The sequence below is a fragment of the Aptenodytes patagonicus genome, chromosome 3 (genome assembly GCF_965638725.1).
Source record: "Aptenodytes patagonicus chromosome 3, bAptPat1.pri.cur, whole genome shotgun sequence".
Classification (NCBI taxonomy): domain Eukaryota; kingdom Metazoa; phylum Chordata; class Aves; order Sphenisciformes; family Spheniscidae; genus Aptenodytes; species Aptenodytes patagonicus.
In genome coordinates, this window is record NC_134951.1 from 107850465 (window position 1) to 107870718 (window position 20254).

At 38.1% G+C, this 20254-nt stretch overlaps 1 protein-coding gene across 14 annotated transcripts in view; it reads right to left on the reverse strand.

Annotated features, from left to right (window-relative positions):
• ESRRG (estrogen related receptor gamma) overlaps positions 1-20254 on the reverse strand; it is a 410058-nt gene that overhangs the window by 98285 nt on the left and 291519 nt on the right. For all 14 annotated transcript variants that reach the window (XM_076334579.1, XM_076334574.1, XM_076334586.1 and 11 more), the window contains one exon: positions 20094-20210. In XM_076334579.1, coding sequence (XP_076190694.1) covers positions 20094-20210 — 117 coding nt within the window. The remainder of the gene's footprint in view (positions 1-20093; positions 20211-20254) is intronic.

Below are 20254 nucleotides of genomic sequence, written 5' to 3' on the forward strand. Positions count from 1 at the left end.
ATCCAAAAAACCACAAAAGAAAACCAAAGCACTGCTATCCACATTTCACAATATTCAGCAAAACCAAACCATAAAAGGAAAAAAAACCTGACTGAATTTTTACATATTTTTATAGAACATTATCTGCATGCTATGCTGAATTTTCCATGACTCTAGAAACACGTTTGTCTTTCATGAAAAGACTCCTATTGATAACCAGGCTGGAAGTGATAGCATAATTAGAAACGCTCATTTTACTATTTTCCAACATCTAACAGACTTTCAAGTCCTATTTTAAAGGTTCAAGAGATTCAAAACAAATGACACCAACTTCAGGATGTTTGAAGAACTTCTTTTCCCTTCTTTCATTTACCTGATTCCCAATCATATGGTTCCTTTCTCTAATTGTCTTATTATTTCATCTTGCTTCTCCACAGAAAAGTTGGGGAAGTTTTGGGGAAGGAAAAAAAGTAATTCTCTTTCCAAGATAGGTCTTTGTTCCCCAAAATTTTCTACTTATTGTCATCTTTTCTAGAGCAGAGATGAATCCTCACTTTGTCACTTACAGAAAAACAGAGACCACCAAAGGAGGACTGTAATGTTAATCTATGAATGACTGTAAAGCTAGTTGATTTTCTAGAACTACGCACTGCAAAAATACTACCGTTGCATTTTTCTGTTGTTTTGTCCAAGTCCTGCCACTTTGAAACTCAATTCTGTTTCTTAAAATACCAGACTTAACTCAGTTTTTATACTTCTATTCTGCTCCATCTAGTGGATTATTGATTTTTGCAATGAATGCTGCAACAATAGTATTCTAATATACCATGCTGGGTTAGCTACTAGGGCAAGGGACCATGTTCAAATGATTATTTTTTTGGCTTTAGATGAAACAAATTAAGTCACATTCCTGGGTACCTGGGTAAGACTATAGGATTCTGGCAGCATGTTCATGAAACATAAATGGGAAAATGGTGTCATTTAATTATATCACTGAAATGAGACTAAGTAAGGGACAGGCCTTGATTATAAGGGACAGGTGGCAAAATTTCTCCTGGTGCTTGCACAATTTACTAGGTCAGTCCTGGGGAAAAAGAATATTCCATGCCTGCGCTGTTTTGCTAAAACATCAATATCCTCCAGGCTTCACAGCCTAGATTTCAGAGTTTTCTTCCTGAACTTGGTGATAGGCAAAATTAAGTTACACAATTGATAAGCTGCTTTGTTTGCACAATAGGAATAACTTCATTCAACCAATGTCTCTTCAGTACATATGCATTTTTGGGTGAGTTTCTTCCTGTACAAGATTGTTTATAATACTCTCGCTGTTCAGGACTTCTGCTAACTTTTCAGAGGGATGTTTAAGGTAATGAGAGTTTGACTGATGAGAGGAAAAGTTACGTAGTTAGTCCCTCACGTGTAGCTCGTTTCAAATCAATGTGGCTTTTCATGGTAAGAATATTTGTTTTCTTTTCAAAAGCAAATATGAAAAAAGTTAGCCAACAAAAACCTCTGCATCAATGAATCAATAATACCTGTTCATACAAAGACTCATTGGAACCAATGATTCAAAGCCAATGCTATTTACTTGTCTAGTAGGCTAGGTGTAGCATGTGTGTTCTGTGAAGCAATTTACAGCATAAGAAGAAAATACTAATTTACTCTCCCCAAACCACGTAAAGTTACTATGTCATGCTTGGTTTCAACTATGAATCTAGCTTGCTAGGTATAAGGGCCTATCACCATAAAAACTAAAAGTCAGTTGAAACATTAAGCCCAGAGTTTTCCAAAGAATTGTGGGATTTTTAAATACTTCTCATTTGTTTCTAGTTTTGATTTTTTACTTTAACACGATAGGCAGCTCCAGTAGTTCATTGTAACTGGATAAGACTAACTCCAGATTGATTTGCTTTTCAGGATTTTATTGTAATAGTATGCAGCTATATAGCACTTTCTATCAAAGAATCTTGAAGTGATCCATAAATATTAATTCAATAAGCCTCACAACATGCCGGTGAGATAGCTCCGTATTATTGTATCTATTATATTTTTGCTGGAGGCACACAAAGTAGAAGTGACTTGTTCTGGAATAGAAATTGGTCTTGATTCCAATCCTCTGATTTAACCACTAGAATTACTCTCTCCATGAAAACATGGCTGCCCCAAGATCAACAGCAGCTTTGTCACTGACTTCAATGGAGCCATGATTTCATGAAAAGACAGACAAAAAAGCCTTCCTTAATAATTTGCAACCGAACACTACTTTTCAGGTTCAACATCCTGCATTAGTTGATGTATCTTCACTAAGTTTCGTCCTAGCAACAGATGACTGACTTCACCAGAGAAGCAGTAAATGTTTTAAAGATTTTAAGTATGCATACAATTGACCTGATACATTATAATAGTGCTGACAATATAGTACTCTGCTCTGTAGTGCTGTAATTCACGAGAGTCACAGTTCTGACTTTGCAAATAGGACTGCAGACTTAATTTTCAGAAGTGACTTCCATTTTTACATTCACAATTTTGCAATCACCGTAGTTGTGAGAACAGTGATATGCATTAAGGTAATTGATTGTGCTTTGAAATCAAGTAATCAAATGAGCATCAATTAAGCCTGCAAATGTTTGAAGCCACAGAACTACAAGTAAAATTATTTTTCCTTGCAAAGCTCTCAGCAAAATACACTAGGCAAAGCTGTGTCTTCTTTCCAGATCAGCCTTGCAACAAATATTTAGTGAATATATCAAAGATACAGACTGTGTGATAATGAATTTAATACCCGAAGGGGTCTATATGTCGTCTTTTTCTATTTCAGTATCTCACTTTATACTTAACAACCAAATCCAATGATACCATATATACGTCCTATGTACCACAATGCCTAGCTTCTTCCATCTGACCCACCTAACAGAGCTGGAACCTGAAGTGAGAGAACCAGGCTCCTTGTACAGAGCATGGAGGAAGTTAGGCATCTCAGAGCAGAATATAAATGAGCCAATGCACACACACTGCTGCCACCTACATCTAGTTTAGATGGTCAATTTATATGGAACTTTCAGACCTATCCCTCCAGGCTTCCTGGAAATGCTTTACTCCATTCAGGATTCGTAGCCTCATTCATGTCCCCACAGGAAGGTAGGTCACCATGCCTTTTCTCCAGCAAACTTGGATTTCTTCTCTTAGAAGATATAGTAACATCAGTTCCTTCAGGTTTAGGGCACTTACACAGATTTAACGCTTTCGTCTGTCTGAAGGAATGAAACAGTATCCCAGCTCCTGGGAAAAAGCGCTCTAACTGTTATGGCGAGGCTGTTGGACAAAACAGAGAAATCATCCTGGATGCAGAAACCACATCTCTCCTTTCCCACATCCTGGTGGCCTGCCTTAAGTTGCTGAGGTGTAGCAGTGGGATCACCAGTACGTTACAGAAGAAAGCACCCATGGACATTTGTCGTGGTTTAACCCATCGGCAACCAAGCACCACACAGCCACTCACTCATTCCCCCCTGGTGGGATGGGGGAGAGAATCGGAAGAGTAAAAGTGAGAAAACTCATGGGTTGAGATAAAGACAGTTTAATAGGTAAAGCAAAAGCCGCGCACACAAGAAATTCATTCCCTACTTCCCATGGGCAGGCAGGTGTTCAGCCATCTCCAGGGAAGCAGGGATCCATCACGCGTGACGGTTACTTGGGAAGACAAACGCCATCACTCCGAACATCCCCCCCCTTTCCTTCTTCTTCCCCCAGCTTTATATGCTGAGCATGACATCATATGGTATGGAATAACGCTTTGGTCAGTTGGGGTCAGCTTTCCCAGTTGTGTCCCCTCCCAACTTCTTGTGCACTCCCAGCCTGCTCGCTGGTGGGGTGGTGTGAGGAGGAGAAAAGGCCTTGACTCTGTGTAAGCACTGCTCAGCAGTAACTAAAACATCCCTGTGTTATCAACACTGTTTCCAGCACAAATCCAAAACATAGCCCCATTCTAGCTAGTATGAAGAAAATTAACTCTACCCCAGCCAAAACCAGCACACCACTATATTTTGTATCGGTCTGTTGAGGTGTGAAGGTGTGCTCTGCAAACGCCTGCCAGATCGAGCTCTCAGGAGACTCAGAACATCATCTTTGGTTCTAGAGTTAAATAGAAGATAACTAGTAAGCTGTTCAGACCTGCCAAAACACAGACATTTCTGTGTTTGCACAGTCATATGCCACTGTAGATGGCTACAGAAATTTTAAGGGCACTATAGAAACTCCAGTGGCACTAACTCCAGCACCTGGGTACATCAGGAAATTCCACTGTTAGAAGATGAGTAGGATTTCTCAGGACTGCCACTTTGGATTAAAGCAGATAAACTCCACCTAACTCCCCACTTCACATAACTAGAATATCTTGGTGGAATCTAGCATCATTTCAAATTGGATTATCGTTATATATGCAAAATTGCCTGCATCTCAGGTTATCATTTAACATTCCAGTTTAATATTAAAACAAAACAAAAAATGCCTAGCCACTTTTAAGTTACAAGAAAAGAAAAAAAACTGTTCGAGATTGTTTGACTACCCAACCTGAATCTGCAAATAGCTACTACTGTGGATAATGTTTGGTGCTTTACTAATTCCAATGAAACTAGCAGGAAAATCCCATCCCATAATAAGTGTTGGCAGTACTGCATCCTGAAATTGTAAACTCCTGAGGCACAAACCTGTCTATAAAACTCTTGGACATCTAAGGTGCTATAAAAATAATGCATTCAGCTTTATGCAATTTTCAGCTAAAAATCAGTCAATCCCTCTTCTCTGCCCTCCCTCCTCCACACAGTTACCACAGAAATTTTGTTCTGTTAGGGTAATACATACTTTTAATGCAAAATTTCAACAGGAACCATTTTTTATGGTCTACTAATAAACCCTTGAAAACAGGGATTTATAATGGAAACAGTGACGGACCCTTAACTACAGTGTATGCAACTATAATAAAAAGAATTAATGTAGTCAATTTGTACTACTGTTCTCAGAACAAAAAAAACCTCTATTTCAACTGCAATCCTTTCAACAGCTGATTGGCAAGCCTGTCCATTTCTAGTCTGCAGTGTTGTCAGTTGTCTTCAACATGATAATGAGCCTGTCACCATATTCAAATAGCCCTGTGACAGCATGTTTTGTGAGCATGACGTCCACTGCAAAGGGTCTGTCAAAAAGCACCTTTCAGAAAATGAAAAGAGAATGCTTTTCTGATGATAAATCTAATTTCTTCATAGCTAAAAGAGTGAGATTTTTCATCTGATTTTGTCAGTGTTGTGTTGCATTTGTTTCTTCAGACAATCCTGCATTCTGATGCATAAAATTTTAAAGTTATCTGCAAAGACAAAGTGGGAAATAATAATCTTTTTTGAGTTCACTGGAGGCTTTGCATAAAACTGCAGTACTGCTGGCTTTCCATCAAATTAAAACTGGAGGGGGGAGGGAATGGCATGGGAGGTTAGCTTGTTACCAGAAGCAAATAAGGCTCACAAGTAAAGATTCCAAAGTCTACACACTTCATTCGTTAGGGTCTTCACTCTTTCCCAAACAGCCTATTAAAAAATCTCCCTTGCCCTGTGTGGTCCTAGTTAAGTATGACCAGGTTGCATGAAATTCTCTGGCTTTCAGACCAAGGGGAGAGAACATAGACACAGGCAGAGCTCTCAAGTATACTTATGATTCGAGGCTGTCACATAGACTGCAGCACTGTCTATTCCACATTCAGCTGCCACCAGTGGTACTGGTCAGCTGTGGAAATGTTCACCGAGAGGAAAACTTAAAATATTTTGGCAACGCAGATTCCTTTGCATTCCAAAGCATCTTCCATTAATATCAACAGGAAATATACAGGTGCATTGAAATAGAGCGCTTTATTTTTCCTGTTGACAAAAGCTGGCCTTAGTTTGACTTCACCTTTTAGGATTCTTTTCATCAGTAGCTGATTGAGGAATCCACATATAAAGGGAAGTGTTATAAAGAGAAATATAAAACCTAAACCGAACAAGCAATAAAGCTTTCTCTCTTTCAGTCATTGGGTGAGAAAGGGGCGGCAACGGCTGGACTTTGAAGTCCCAGGCTGAATGACACATTAACCTCGGAGCAGAAGTTCCACTTCTAGCTGTGCCTCTAACACTACATGTGATTTTTGTTCTCTTTGTCTTAGGTTAAATACTGTAAAATGGGAATATTACTGCCTACGTCACAGGAGTGCTCTAAAGCTTAGAAGAAATATTCTCTGAAAAAATTGTTGACAAGCTCACACACATTCACTACAGAAAAATCATGTTGCACAAGCCCAATGTTTTTCAAAGTTATTAAACAAGTTTGTTTCCTTAAATATTTGTGAAAAACAGTGAACCTGTAGTGTTAAGATACCAAACGTGGATTTCCTCTGCTAGCTACTGAGTAGTATTAAAACTAAGTATTTTACTAGTAGTACTACCTAGCGTTTTTCAGGCAAGTAAGAACATGAGGTTGATGGTCATATAAGGCTACAGTCTAAAGGCTGTACCTGCAAGAATCTGGTGGAATTTGTTTCAGGTTAGGGACAGGCAGATACTACAGGTGTGAAGGTGCAACTTACCTTCATCACCTTCAACATTTGCCTTTGAAAGGACCTGCACTGCTGCTGTCTTACAACTTCCATATTTTTCTTCTGTTTACACAGATGAACAACTATAATACCCATATTTATTCTGCCTATAATTCATGATTAAAATTATGAGTGAATAAGGAATTTGATTAATTCAGGTCTAACAAGCTGAAACAAGACAATTTTACTGACCATGGTTTTTTTCTTAGTAAGAGGAGAACTTTATACAGAGGAACTGTATTCTAAATTTGGGTTATACAACATGGTATTCCACTCTTGATAGTGTAATCCAATATGCCTGTAACTGAATAAATTGCAAAGGTAGGGTTTTTAAACAGTTAAGTGAAGATAGCTAAGCATTACGCAGCTTTAGACAGCACAAATGAACAATCAACATTAAACATGACTGATTTTTAAATTCTTCATTGCTCAGCTGGAGGGAGGTATTACAAGGCCAAAAAACAGAGCTGTGGACAGCTGGCTTTGTGCAGTACCAGTTCTCTGCCTCGATTTTCACACCATTCATTTCTTTGGGGGGGGGGGGGAAATAAAGAAAGAAAGGGAAAAAAAAAAAGAAAAAAAATCTGAACTAGGCCATACAAATGTACAAAGCAAGCTTGGGTCTCTAGGACTTTCATTGTCTCAGGGAGTCGTCACCACCCTGAACCCTCATTAAAGCTGAAGAGATGCTGGAACGGCATTAAAATGAATGCAAACCATTTGCCGCAATCTTCTGCTCACACCATCTCCAAATGAAGGCAGGCATTGCATAATCCAGGCAGCTAGAGCTCCTGACAGGTGGATGATTTATGCTCATAGTCGGAAGAATCGGAGAGCCTGCAGAGGACACAGCGTGAGCAAGGTGGTGGCGAGACAGATGCTCTCAGTGGGCTTGCAGAGGCTGGCAGGCTCCAGCTAGCTCAGGTGCAACCTGAACACTTTAGTACTGAACTCATATTGCCTAGATTTCAGCACAGCAAGATACCATTTACAATATTATGTACAGTAGATATACTATCAAACCTATCGGTGTGCTATTTATCTCTCTATTTGTGTATACACACACACACAAAATACATATTTTTTTCTATCTGCAGTTCAACTTATTGTGTTTATGTTCAATTTGCATGTGCATATTCTCCATCAAAAAAGAAAGGGCAGATTAGGACAAATTCTGCATTGTTATAGCCACACAGCATAAGTGAAACCACCAGAGTTGAACAGATGTAAGTGGGGGAAGAATTTGGCTCCAGCTTTCAGAGAACAGGCATAGATCTGGGATACTGAAAATCCTTTCAGTGTTTTAAGAGTGTTTGAAAGCTAGGAAAGAAAATGACCCGAGGAAAGATGAAAACATCCACAGATCCAAATGTATTGGGGTATTCTAGTCACTTATATTACGTGTTTGCAAAGCACAGGAAATGTCACAATCACATTGTTCTGCAGAAAATGCATAATGTTATCAAAATAAAATGAAAATGACACTTGTGTCATCTACTTTTTTAATCATTCAATGAAACGAGTTCTTCTGTGTTATTCAGGGGTATCTAAAAGTGCCATCCAAAATTGCAACATCATTTCCAACCACGTAATTCAGCTTCCTATTCAAAAAGGAAGCATGTGTAATAGATGTGGGGGTTTGAACTTTCCCTCCTGTTCTGCAAGCAAGAGACTGGTCTATTAAAAATAAATAAATAAATAAATAAATCACACACACACAAACAAGATATTATACCTGTTTGTGTCACGCAACTGTATGTTAATTCGTTCTTTAACATAAAAGGTGAAGCCAGGACTAAATTATCCTACCTTAAGCATATCAACAAAATAAACAATTCACCTGCCTCATATCAGACCTGCCACATTTTCCAATCAAACCTGTCACTTAATTAAGTATGTAGGTTTCAGGGGCAACCAAAGAGTTAAAGCATTCAAATGTGCACACTGCAGGTTATCTGGGTTGAATCTGGGACTTTGCTGACTCTCAACTCCTTTTCACTTTAACAGATGGGGTCAAAGGTGGAACTGCAGATGAGAATTAAAGACACATACATCCCTTTAATCAGATAACACATTCAAAGACTTGCAAATTCCCAAGAAGGCACTTTACAGGCACGTGTCATGGGCTATTCCGTAACAGGGGAGGGAACTGTGGAGAGGAGGGAAAGAGGACTTATTTCAGCTAACCAGCATTAAAAAAGGCAGGAAATTAGAGAAAACAAATGGGAACAAAATGGGATGGATTGCTAGCATTCAGAATGCTTTCTGATTGCACGCATCTCCCTAGAGAGGAACTCCAATGTTTGAAGCCTTCACACTCTGCATCCAAATGCTTTTTCTAACTTAATTAAGCAGCCGTTTTTAAGAATACTTCATAACAAGTATTTTAATTAGAGATGAGCTGAAGTGTCTTGCCAGTATGGGTATTTCCAGCAATACCAGGATGCCCAGGAGGAAATACAGTCATTCAGCCTGACTAGTACTCACAAAATAGTGCAGGTCAGGTAACGAGAACCTCGAGAAATTAACGATTCTCTCTCCCACCTGGCCAGAAAAAGACTGCCTGGAAGATATGTGCTTGCAGAAACTATTTTCTCATCAGCATTCTTCTGATACGATTGTGGTACGAACAGGAAAAAGAATAGAAAATCATGAAAATGAGAGAAGATAAAAAGAGAAGAAAGAAGAATCTTATGTCATCTTAGCTAGTCTGTGGCTTTGTTCTCTGATTAACTGCATTCCTTTGCATCTCACGCAAGACCAAGCAATAGAGCATTGGCACGGTCTCTCAGATGAAAAGCATCAGCAAAGACTATGCCTGTACACACCAGACTCAAAGGTGTTCCAACTTCTCTTTTTGTCAGGAATACAGGCAGAGATTTGTATTTTGGGGTGATGCTCTTGAGGGCTGTTGAAAAGGAGGAGCCTATTCAGTCCCTTTATAATAAGATCATTGCACTTAGAACTTCCCTTCTCAGCCTGATCCTTCACCCGAGGTATAAATTCGCAGAAATGTTTCTAGTACATCTTTGAGCGAGAATTCACAAAAACAATACATTTAAACGGGTATTTTAAAACAGCTTTCTACTTTTTAAGGTAAACATTCATTTACCTATTTCCATATTTAGCAGTCTCATCTGTCTTGAAATTGGAAGCTTAAGAGCTTTCATTAAAAGTTTGACAGGGAAACCAGCAAGTGGTTTGTGAACTTAAAAATCAGTTCAGAGCAAGACCTCTCCTAACATCCAATAATCATGGGCAGGTACCCTCAGTCTGGATCCAAAGTGTATTTATGACATCTCTTAAGTCATCTTATCTTAACTGATTCCACCAACTATATTCAGAAACGCAGTAGTTCTTGTGACTTATGACAAATATGTTCCTCCTCTCACGTTTCAGTGGATAACCCTTGGGATTGGCCACACAATGAAATCTAAGGTGCCCGTATCTTAAGCTTTCATTGAATTACAGAAAATATGAAAATGAGATAGAACTTAGGAAACGTAGACACTGGACACCATGGTAAACCCAATCTGGCAGGCTGTCATGAAAAGCAACATGTGGCTGTACAACTGTTTAACAAATGATGTAAGACCGATCTGTTGATTGATTCAGACCAGAATGAAAGACATGGCCCGTCTGGAAAGCCTTTCTTCAGTCAGCCACCCACAGGACTGAAAAGGAGTATTAGAAAGAGACAAAGGGCAATGGTGATGCAATAAGTAATTTTGATATGGCTGACTAAAAATGACAAGAACAGCACTGCTGTATGGACTACCTCTTGGCTAGGAAAAGAAAAGAAAAGGAGGAGACAAAAGACAAGGATGATGGTCTTGTATTATTTGTTGATTCCTAGGGTCTGCATGTGCTCAGCATGCAGCAAGTTACTAACATTCTCTCTTGTTAGTCAAGCAGTTTTGCTGCAAAACATTTGCAGCACACCAGCAATTCTGCCACTGAGGGCACAGACTGGAGTTAAGCTGATTATAGAACAGTATCACATGGACTTTCTTTTAGAAAGTATGTTAATTTTTCTGAATTAACTATTTTAATAATTAGCTGTTTTAACGTGGACTGCAATAAGATCCTATGCAAGCAAGTTGTACAGAGTGTTGATTTTGGATCTGCTGCACTAAAACTGTAAATCAAATTGACATCTGATCTTACACCTGATGATCCTGAGAACTAAAACCAGATGCTTAAGCAGAGAAAAACAGATAAACATATTAACTTTGTTGGAACAATAAAGAGCAAACAGGAAAATATTGGTATTATTCAGTAAGTGAATATATTTAATATAGCTTGTGTTTGACTTTCTCCAGAATCATTAATCTAATAAAAGACTATTGAGGCTTAAAATAAAGCTATGTTTTTCATTTATAAAGATTAATAGCTATATTAAGTCACTATTATGAAGGAAACAGACTCCCCCCATAGTTTCCCTTTTCTGTCATATAAATACCCAAAGAAAATACAAAGAAAGAAAAAGAAGGGGAAAAAAAAAAAAGAAAAAAGAAAAGGCTGGTTAGATGAGATCTATTACTAGAATAGCTAGTAAGCATGGCAAAATTTGACATAATGACAATTCACTGCTGAAGATGACATTTATTTCAGATTTCAGGCTGTTGAGTTCCAACCACAAAAGCCACATTACAAACTGCAAATGAAATAATATTCCAGCCTCACATAGTGACTCAGTGAGTAGAAGTGACAAAGACTCACCACCGGTAAAAACACCTCCAGCTTAAAAATGAACAATGACTGACCAGAGAGAAGACTGTGCCTTAGTTACATTGACATCCCAATAAACCATGTTGATTCGAACTTTTTTTTTGTAGGACAGCAGAGATTTAGAAGTGTGAAATATTTGAGGGATAGCACTATAGGAGGTCAGAGGTAACAACTGCAGATGGTGATTTTAGTGCTTCTCAACATGTTCATTGCTTTGGCTGAGTGAAGAGGCCAAGAGAGTTCCTCAACCTCTAAGCTTTTTGGTGCCAATCCATCCCAAGCAGCAAAAGTCTGCCTGTACATCTGCCACATGGGTTATATTTAGCAGTACCTACATCATTTCAGCACTTCACCCTAAATAATCCTACCATACATCCTGTTGTTTCTACTAAGATTTTACACAGCGGAAGTCTGATTGAGGAGATGTGAATGCTGCCCAAGTAAGGGCTAAGTAAAATACAAAAAGGGGTTGGCTCCAAAGTGGCATTTTAGAGATATGCATATGCACCACTGCTAAATGCACCTTCTACCTGAGATGCCAAACCTATTCCCCTCAAGCAGGGGATGTGCAAATATCTGCACAGCAGAAACAGAAAAGTGAAGAATACAAATAACATTAATGACACTCTTTACAAAATGACCCCTATTTAATATCGGGCAGGACCCATGTATAAGAATTCAAGCACTCTGCAATAAATGGCAGTGCCATATTGATGTATGTGTTTATGGGTGGCAGAGACCAAGAATGAAAGGCAGCTATTTGTCTGGGAGCTCATGGGAAAATATGCCATATCACACACAGTCCTACATCCTTCAGACTTGTCTCTACCTTCCCTTATCACTTATATTGCTGTCACTGTACTTTCAGTGCATAAGCAAATGTTCACAGGGGCTAAATCCACTGAATATCTTTTTTTAAAAATGGAATAATAATTTCTAGAAAATTAGAAAAATACTGCTTCTTTATTTTAGGATCAAAAAAAGAAATATGTTCAGTTAACAACCTCAGGTTGTACTAATATTTTCTCATCATAAAGTGATTAATTTTTAATGGTATTTCAATTTAAGTAGACTTGTGAATCTGCAGAACCTACCCCTTCTAATTCTGAGGAAGTAATAGATCAGGTATGTGCACTAAGAAAAAAACCATGGATTTTAATCCCATTCAAAATCTTTCAAACTCACTATTTTTAATAACAAAACTACAAAGTAACTATAGGCCGAATACATTCTTTGCTGATGCTTGCCTGACCCTGCAAACAACTGCAGTCACTGGAATTCTCATCAGTAACGACTGTGGGAGCAGAATCAAGCCTAACATCTAATCCCATGGAAGCTGCAGATGAGTGGGCCAGCAAACAGTTTTGACCCCAGACCTGCAGATGCCAACATCAAAAAAAGCACATTCACAAATCTGTGGAAAGCCAAGAAATGTAAATAGTTCTCAAACACAGATGTATAAACGATACTGCTTTAGCTACATTCACTTCATACCGCCTCTTTTATGAAAGTGGAGTATTTGTATAAAGGGACAACTGCATAACAAAACTGTATCTAGAAAGAAATTTTCTTTAAAGGCTCAGGCCAGTGAATTGCTGGGACTCCTCTGTTTCATTCCCAATGAGATTATGGGGACCAAAAATGGTCAGAGGTAGAACACAAACCGGACCGGCACAACACTGCAACACAAGCACCATGAGAACTTCTCAGGAGGCCGACAGCTGGTCTTAGCTGTAGGTACTTTTGTGTGATTTCTAAACCCAGAAAAAATATCCACATCTCCAATATTTGCTTTTTCTTGAGTATTTTTTAATGGATGAATAGAAATGCTAGTTGCTTGAGCTCACTATAAACACTAACCTGCAGCTGAATAGTTTGTCCTTCCTCATCGGTTTCAGAGAGTGGATAGTCATGAGCCGTGTTTTAGGGCAGACAAATTGGGCTGTCAGTTCTAATGTGTGAACTGGGCTATCAGGCCACATTTTGGTTAGAAGGAAAGGCCTACTTATGAACACCAACAACACTTAGAGATTAGTTTCTATTGTTTCCAAGGAGATTTAACAGGTCCCAGTATATATTAAACCAAGCACAGGTTGAATGAAAGAAAGAAAAGGAGAGTAAGGGGGAAGGGGGAAAGAAAAGTGGGGGGGAGAGGGGAAGGGGGAAATAAAAGGGCAGGGAAGGGAGAAATTAAAGGTGGGAAGAAAAGGGGAGAAGGTGGGAAGAAAAGGGGGAGAGGGGGAAGAGAGGGAAAAGAAGAGGAAAAGAGACACTTCCAAAAAATATCTGCACTAGAAACCAAACTCCCTCATAATACATTGAAACATAGAAAAGGATTGATATTCAGAAGAGACTTCAACAGAAGGCGCACTCTGTTCTCTCTTGATGTTATAACACAGGAGCTTTGTTTAATATCCTGCATTAATGAAGGAACTCCTTAAGTGTAATATTACAATAGAGAGCATAAGAAATATCGCTGAGGTCAACGCCGCTCTATTAACTGTCATCCTGTACAGAAATATTTTCTTTGAATACCATTAATGCTTTCTCCTTCCCTTTGTTCTAATTTCTGAAGGCAGCAGAAACTAAAACTTCCTCCACAATAATTTCTGCTTTCTTCTTGGCAGACTAATGGTATTAGACTTGTGAGAGAAATTTACCTTGGCAATGTCTTATGCACAGGTCTTTTCAAAGGAGATGTTGTTAGGAGGAATCCTATTAAGCAGGCTTTTTCACTAGCCTCAAAACATAGGTGATAACACATTTTTAGTTATAAAGAGGATTGCTTAGTTTTATTTATTATTTTGAGAGAGAATCCATTAATCTGCTCCTGTGCATATCATGCATCTCTTTATGTAAGAGTAAACTCAAGCTGCCTATTCTCCTTGCTGTATCGGATTCATTTTCATAGATTGTCAAAACCAGAAAGGATCAATATGATAATTTAATCTGATCTGCTGCTTAACACAAGCCAAAGATGTTCATATGGTAAACTTTGCATAATAAACTCAGTAATTTATGCTTTAAAATACGCATACCTCTTTAAAAAAAAGTATTCTTGTATTTGAATTAATGAAATCTCGCAAAGTGTGAAGCAAAAATACTTTAGAGAACTCCAATTTTAGCATGTTAAGACAAAGTTTAATTAATGTGTAATCATCTTCCGGTTCATTACAGTACTGTGACCATCTAAAATACTCAAGCATTTTAAAAACTGTCAGTAATTGCTTTTATTCAGATCAGTGCTGAAGCAAAAAACCTTAAAATACAGAATTTCTTTACACACAAGGCAAATTCTGACTTCTGCCTTAACACTGCCCTAGAGATACTGAAGTCACTTTGAGGGACTGTATGAAACATTTTAAAAAAACCCAAGCAAGCTAACGAATGAGAAGTGTTAAGGGCTACTCAGTGAGGAGTGTAAGCACAACATGCTAACTGCACTACGATGATGGGAGGGGGTTACACTGTAGTCAGCCTTGCCAGATGATGAGCTTGGAGAATTTCTATTCATTTTTAGAGCCTGAATGACTGCTAACATACTAGCAACAGTAAAGATTCACAGACATGAAAAGCTATATTGCTGATTTCCCCATAGCATAGATTGCTAAACCTGCAAAATGAACAGCAATCTAATGTAGCTCCACCAGCTTCCATCAACACTAGGTAAGGATCGGGCCTCCCATTTTTAATAGCTGGACTAATAAGCTGGAATTCTGTCACTCTCTCTATTCTAACTGGGTACAAAGTGGCTGATGATAATTTGTAAAGGCCATCCATTCATAAGGAAAATACAAACATACTTACATGAAGCAACCCAAATTTTCTGCCATTTCATTATGGTATAATTTACTTCTCAAATAAACTTAAATTTGTTTCCTTATGTATCACCCGCTTATGAACTACACTTTCTGAAATAACAAGCAATGCAGATCAGCCACTGCAAACAACTCATAAAAAAATTCTGAAAACATCCAGGTATCAGAGATGAGAGATATATGGGAGCTGTTTTGGTGTCAACAGTCCTGTAAGAAGTATGAACTATCACTGCTCAGAACTGTAAGAGCTAAGACAGGATACAATATTTCAGATGGTCTAAAAGCTGTGTTAGTGGCACTCAGTAGGTTCCCCTCCGAACTATAATTTTTAACCTTGTTACAATATAGGGACAGATAAAAACTGAGGCTATGGCTTTGCCTCCATGGAGAAAACTGAAACATATAGACTAAAGTCTTGAAAAAATAGTTACATGAACGCTGCATCTGAAACAAAAAAGTAATTTTATTTTGGAATAATTACTCCAGTGAAATTATTTCACGTGGGCAGCTATCCTGAGCAAGATCTGCAGTATAATAAACTTGGAATAATATCTTCTATCACAGACACATGCTAGTAAGTAGTCCCACAGATAGTATTAAAGGGCATATAGTACTAATGGAAGACTAAAAGTAGAACTCAACCAGACCGACTAGCAATAGAAAAGAAAAAAAAAGTCAGCTATCTACCCATGATTTCCCACATCAACTTATGCAGTTTTACATCCATTTTTCCTTCTCAGAAAAGAAAAAAAAAATCGACCCCTTTTTCTCACTCCAACTAGCTGTATAAAAAGGAAAATAGCTAAAACACCCAATCTTGCACATGAACAGAGATTTAATTCTACCACCTGAAGCAAACTAATCACCAGCTTCCAAAGTGTTTGAAAGGCCAAACTTAAAAGACTGATTATAAACCAATAGAACTGAAAACTAGAGAATGTCTTAAAGCATTCATTTTTAAAAAGGGCAAATTCTTCTTTCCTGCCCCCTTTTAGCAATTGCGATATTATTTAAAGAAATCGCTAGGGATACATTTGAAAAGCTTCTCCCTAGACTACACAAGAATCTTTATGTTGTTTCATCTGTTCTTGTGAATCCGAGACAATCCACCAAAACATAAGCACAGTCAAAGAAACTGTGTTTCAGGAGAATAACCAATTGTGATCCTTGAAAAATCTGATTTTTCATAATACTGACACACAGAATTAAAAATAGAAAAATGTAAGATTTTGTCTTTGAGTAAAGTGTATTCTGCCGTGCTGCTAATAACCATTACCTATGAAAGTAACTGAAAATATGACACCCTCATATTTGTCACGTGCTTAAAAGCTCGTCAGCATCTGCTGAATGCTTCAGTATGAAGCATAACACATACTCAAAAAACCTCCATACACCTAGACTTATGTTTTCAAGTAACAGTCCATGGGCTAAACCAAAATAAAGTGTTCCTCTGGATCAGTCTGTAGAAACTTTCTTGTGCTACTCAACAGGAGATGCAAACAGGAGGCAGGACTTCATTCCCATGCCAGCTGAGTCCAGTATGACATTGCTTTACCCCTCCTTCTCTAGCTTCTGGCCCACAACTTATAAAATTGTTAAGAATCTTGATCTAGGTGTTGCTGGCTATGCCCCACTGACATCCTTGAGAATATGTGCAGAAATTCCCTGTTCCACCCTGCATTTCATGTGACCAGAGATCCAATTCCCTCCCAGGGTTTGACCCCAAAACATGGCCCCAAATTTCTAACACTAGGTCTCTCGCGGAAACACTGGATACTGGATTAAAAGCACCATTATCTTCCCACAATAAATGATATAACATGCAGCTGTCATAAGAGAAGCCACGCCGTATTTGCTGTAAGTGGTTTTCGGACCTTGCCCTAAAAGCTAATATAAAACTCAGGATCTTTTTCCAGGCACTGTGATTTCTATCATGAAATTTATATGACGATTCACAAAATGGCAATGTAATAAAAAGTCCTTCCAAATGTGAAGGGAAGCGCAATGTCTGATAATTGTTTCACTTAGGATTACATTTAATAACTGTTTGTTAAGGAAAATTTCTAGAAGAAAACTCCCCACTAACAGGATAAGATTTCTGGAGAAGATGTACACTGGCAGATGTGCAGAAGTTCTTGTAAGGAATATGATGCTCCTCTCAAAGCTGCTTAAACTTGATTTTATTTCAGGTCTGCAACTAAATTTTTTTTGTAAATAGATTTAGGCTGTCAATTTCCAGGCATGCTGTGCCATCAGCATGTAGAGACTGCTGTGACAAACGTGGAGGCTGCAGCAGCAAATTTTATTATAAACTGGTAATTGAATTGAACAGGTTTACATTTGAATAGATTTACTGCAGCATGATCTCTGACATGCTGCATGGGACTGAAATCCTTGTCTGTACATAAAGAAACATTTAAGATACAGCAGGAATTATTTCAGCTCAGTGTAAGTCCATGCTAATCAATAAATTTACACCACTTTACACATTAAAGAAGTAAGTATATAATCTTTCTTCATTCTGTGCATAAAGGATGTGGTCAAATCCAAAGCCAAAAACTCATCTCCAGATTTTCCCATAGGTAAAAACAACACCACCTGTCTCCAAACCTACCCTCCAACAAGAACAAAAGAAAAAACTATCTCTATTCCAAGTACAGTCCTAAAAGTGTACTATGAATCAGTATGGTTTCAAAAGTAAAAGTGGCCACTGAAGGGGGAAAGAAAACAAAATGCCCTTGTAGGTTCTTTTAGGTTGTCCTATTAGGCGGTAGGTAAGCAATACCTACCACCACTGAAAAGAAGATAGCTAACTCTCCCCTAGATGAAAAGACTCAGTAATTAAAAATAAGTAGAAATCTTACTGTGTTTTGACAGAAAAACTCACACAATAAGACTGGAAGAACTATGGTGTGCCCAGGAGTGGGGCTAACAAAGGAACCTTCTTTTCAAAGGAATTAGTTATTTTGTCATTGTAGAACTTTCAAAAAAAGGTATGTACTTTTAGGGTAGATAATTTATGAAATTCTGATTACGAAAACTTGTGGGATTGATTTGCATCCATAGACAACAATCATTCATGCAAAAAATCTGATTCACCATGTGCATCTGAATTGTCTAACTAAATTATCTCAGTTACCAAAATCGTGTGCAGAAACATAGTAAATCTGCGCACAATTTTGGTAACTGAGATAATTACTCATTTGTAGAAGAGTCACTTCATTTCCTCATGCAGTCCCAGAGGCTGCACACAGACTACATTTTTAAATATATACGTTAATGGATGTGCAATGGTGCCCCCAAAATCTAAAAGAAAAGGTCTAAACCAACTCACCTGTATGTACTCTTGGTAGCACTGTTTCTAATGTATCTGTGTATTAGGTTACTAGTGATACGGGGTCTTAACTTACTACAAAAAGATGTTAAGAAGCACAGTCCCTTTCAAAAAGTGCCATACTCAGAGATTCCTTTCTTTCTACAGTTTATCTAAGCATCACAATTTAACCTTTAAGCAACTGCTCCTAGTGGTCAGTTATATGAGGATTTTTGGCAAGTAAAGAACCCTCCCATCACCACTGGAAGAGAGGGTCAAATCCTGCCGTTCTTACTGAGGCAAAATCCCCATTGAATCTGACAGGAGTTTTGCTCAAGTAAGACTAAGGACAGCAGGATTTGGCTCACAGGATCATAGCGTCTGCCAAAGCAGTTGCACAGAACAAGGTTTATTCTTAGTAAGTATAATCCAATAAGAATATGTCTGTAGGTGCGTGATAGGCCTAATTTGCCCATAACCTCTCCACCGGTCTATGTTGTTCTTGGATTTTACCCTGATAGCTGTATACTTAAACCTGTTTTAAATTACCATCAAACAATTTGCAAAAATCAGCCGTCTATTAAAGCTGACTTTTTAAGCACTGACAAAGCAAAATTGCATGGGACTATTTTAAAGTGGTTGCTTAACACAAAGTACTCTCCACTGGAGACAGTATTTAGAAAACATTACATTGCTTTTATTTTAAAAGGTTATCTAGCTCAGAAGTCCATGACATCATCTGTTATTCTTTCTTGGTGGTAACAGTGCACTACAATAATAATGTATACAATACATGCACATAAAAGTGTATTTTTGCATATACATTAACTGCAATAGTATTGCATAGCAGGTGACCAAGATTTAAGGAATGGCCTCTTTCTGTAACATAGATGAATCAGATTCCAGGTAAGGTAGTACTGTTTCTTGGAAACTTTTTCTTGGAAACTTTTTCTTATATTTACCTGTTATTGAATATCTTCAAAATGTAACTGATGAATTAAAACACTCAACATATACTTACAGTGAGGGGCAGGGGTTCTCACGCGCTTTCAAAAAAAAAAAAAAAAAAAAAAAAAAAAAAAAGAGGGGTGGATTCTCCTCTTCTGTATGCCATTATTTGCTCCAGTGTAGTTACAGCAACTTCAGTAGACATACTCAACATTTATACTTGTTTAATTAAGAAGTAACCCTTTCCTTTGTCCTGATGAAATGAAGACCGGGTAAAAATAGGGAAAAGAAGGCACAGTGCATGTTTCTGCCAGAACTTGGACAGACTAACAGTGGATAAGGAACGGAGGAAAGAAATCTTTGAGAATTCATTATGTTAAAGCGTTAAGGAAAATGAGAGGATATATTCTGATAATTATTCTATTAGTTACCTACAGAAGGAGACTGAACACTGGGGTACATTTTGCTGTACTACACATAGTTAGAAATATACCAGAGAAGATGAACTCTATGTAGATACACCGTGATTCCATAGCTTAGAAACAGACTGTCAGGAACGGCAAGTATACATGAAAATTGCCTTTACAATAACTGATTAGAACACTCACCAATCTCTCTCCTTTCCTGATTGCCCTACAATTGTTGCATGCATTTGCAGAGAGATACATACTGACTTGATCAGTCTTACCTTCTTTCAGCATGCCAACTTTTAGACACTTCATGAAGCGGCAGGCTTGGCAGGACTTGCGTCTGCGCTTTGTGATTTCACATTCATTCGTTGCTGGGCAGCTGTATTCTATATTACCTGTAATAGAAAGTACAGGAAAAGACAGGTATTCAGAATCACTG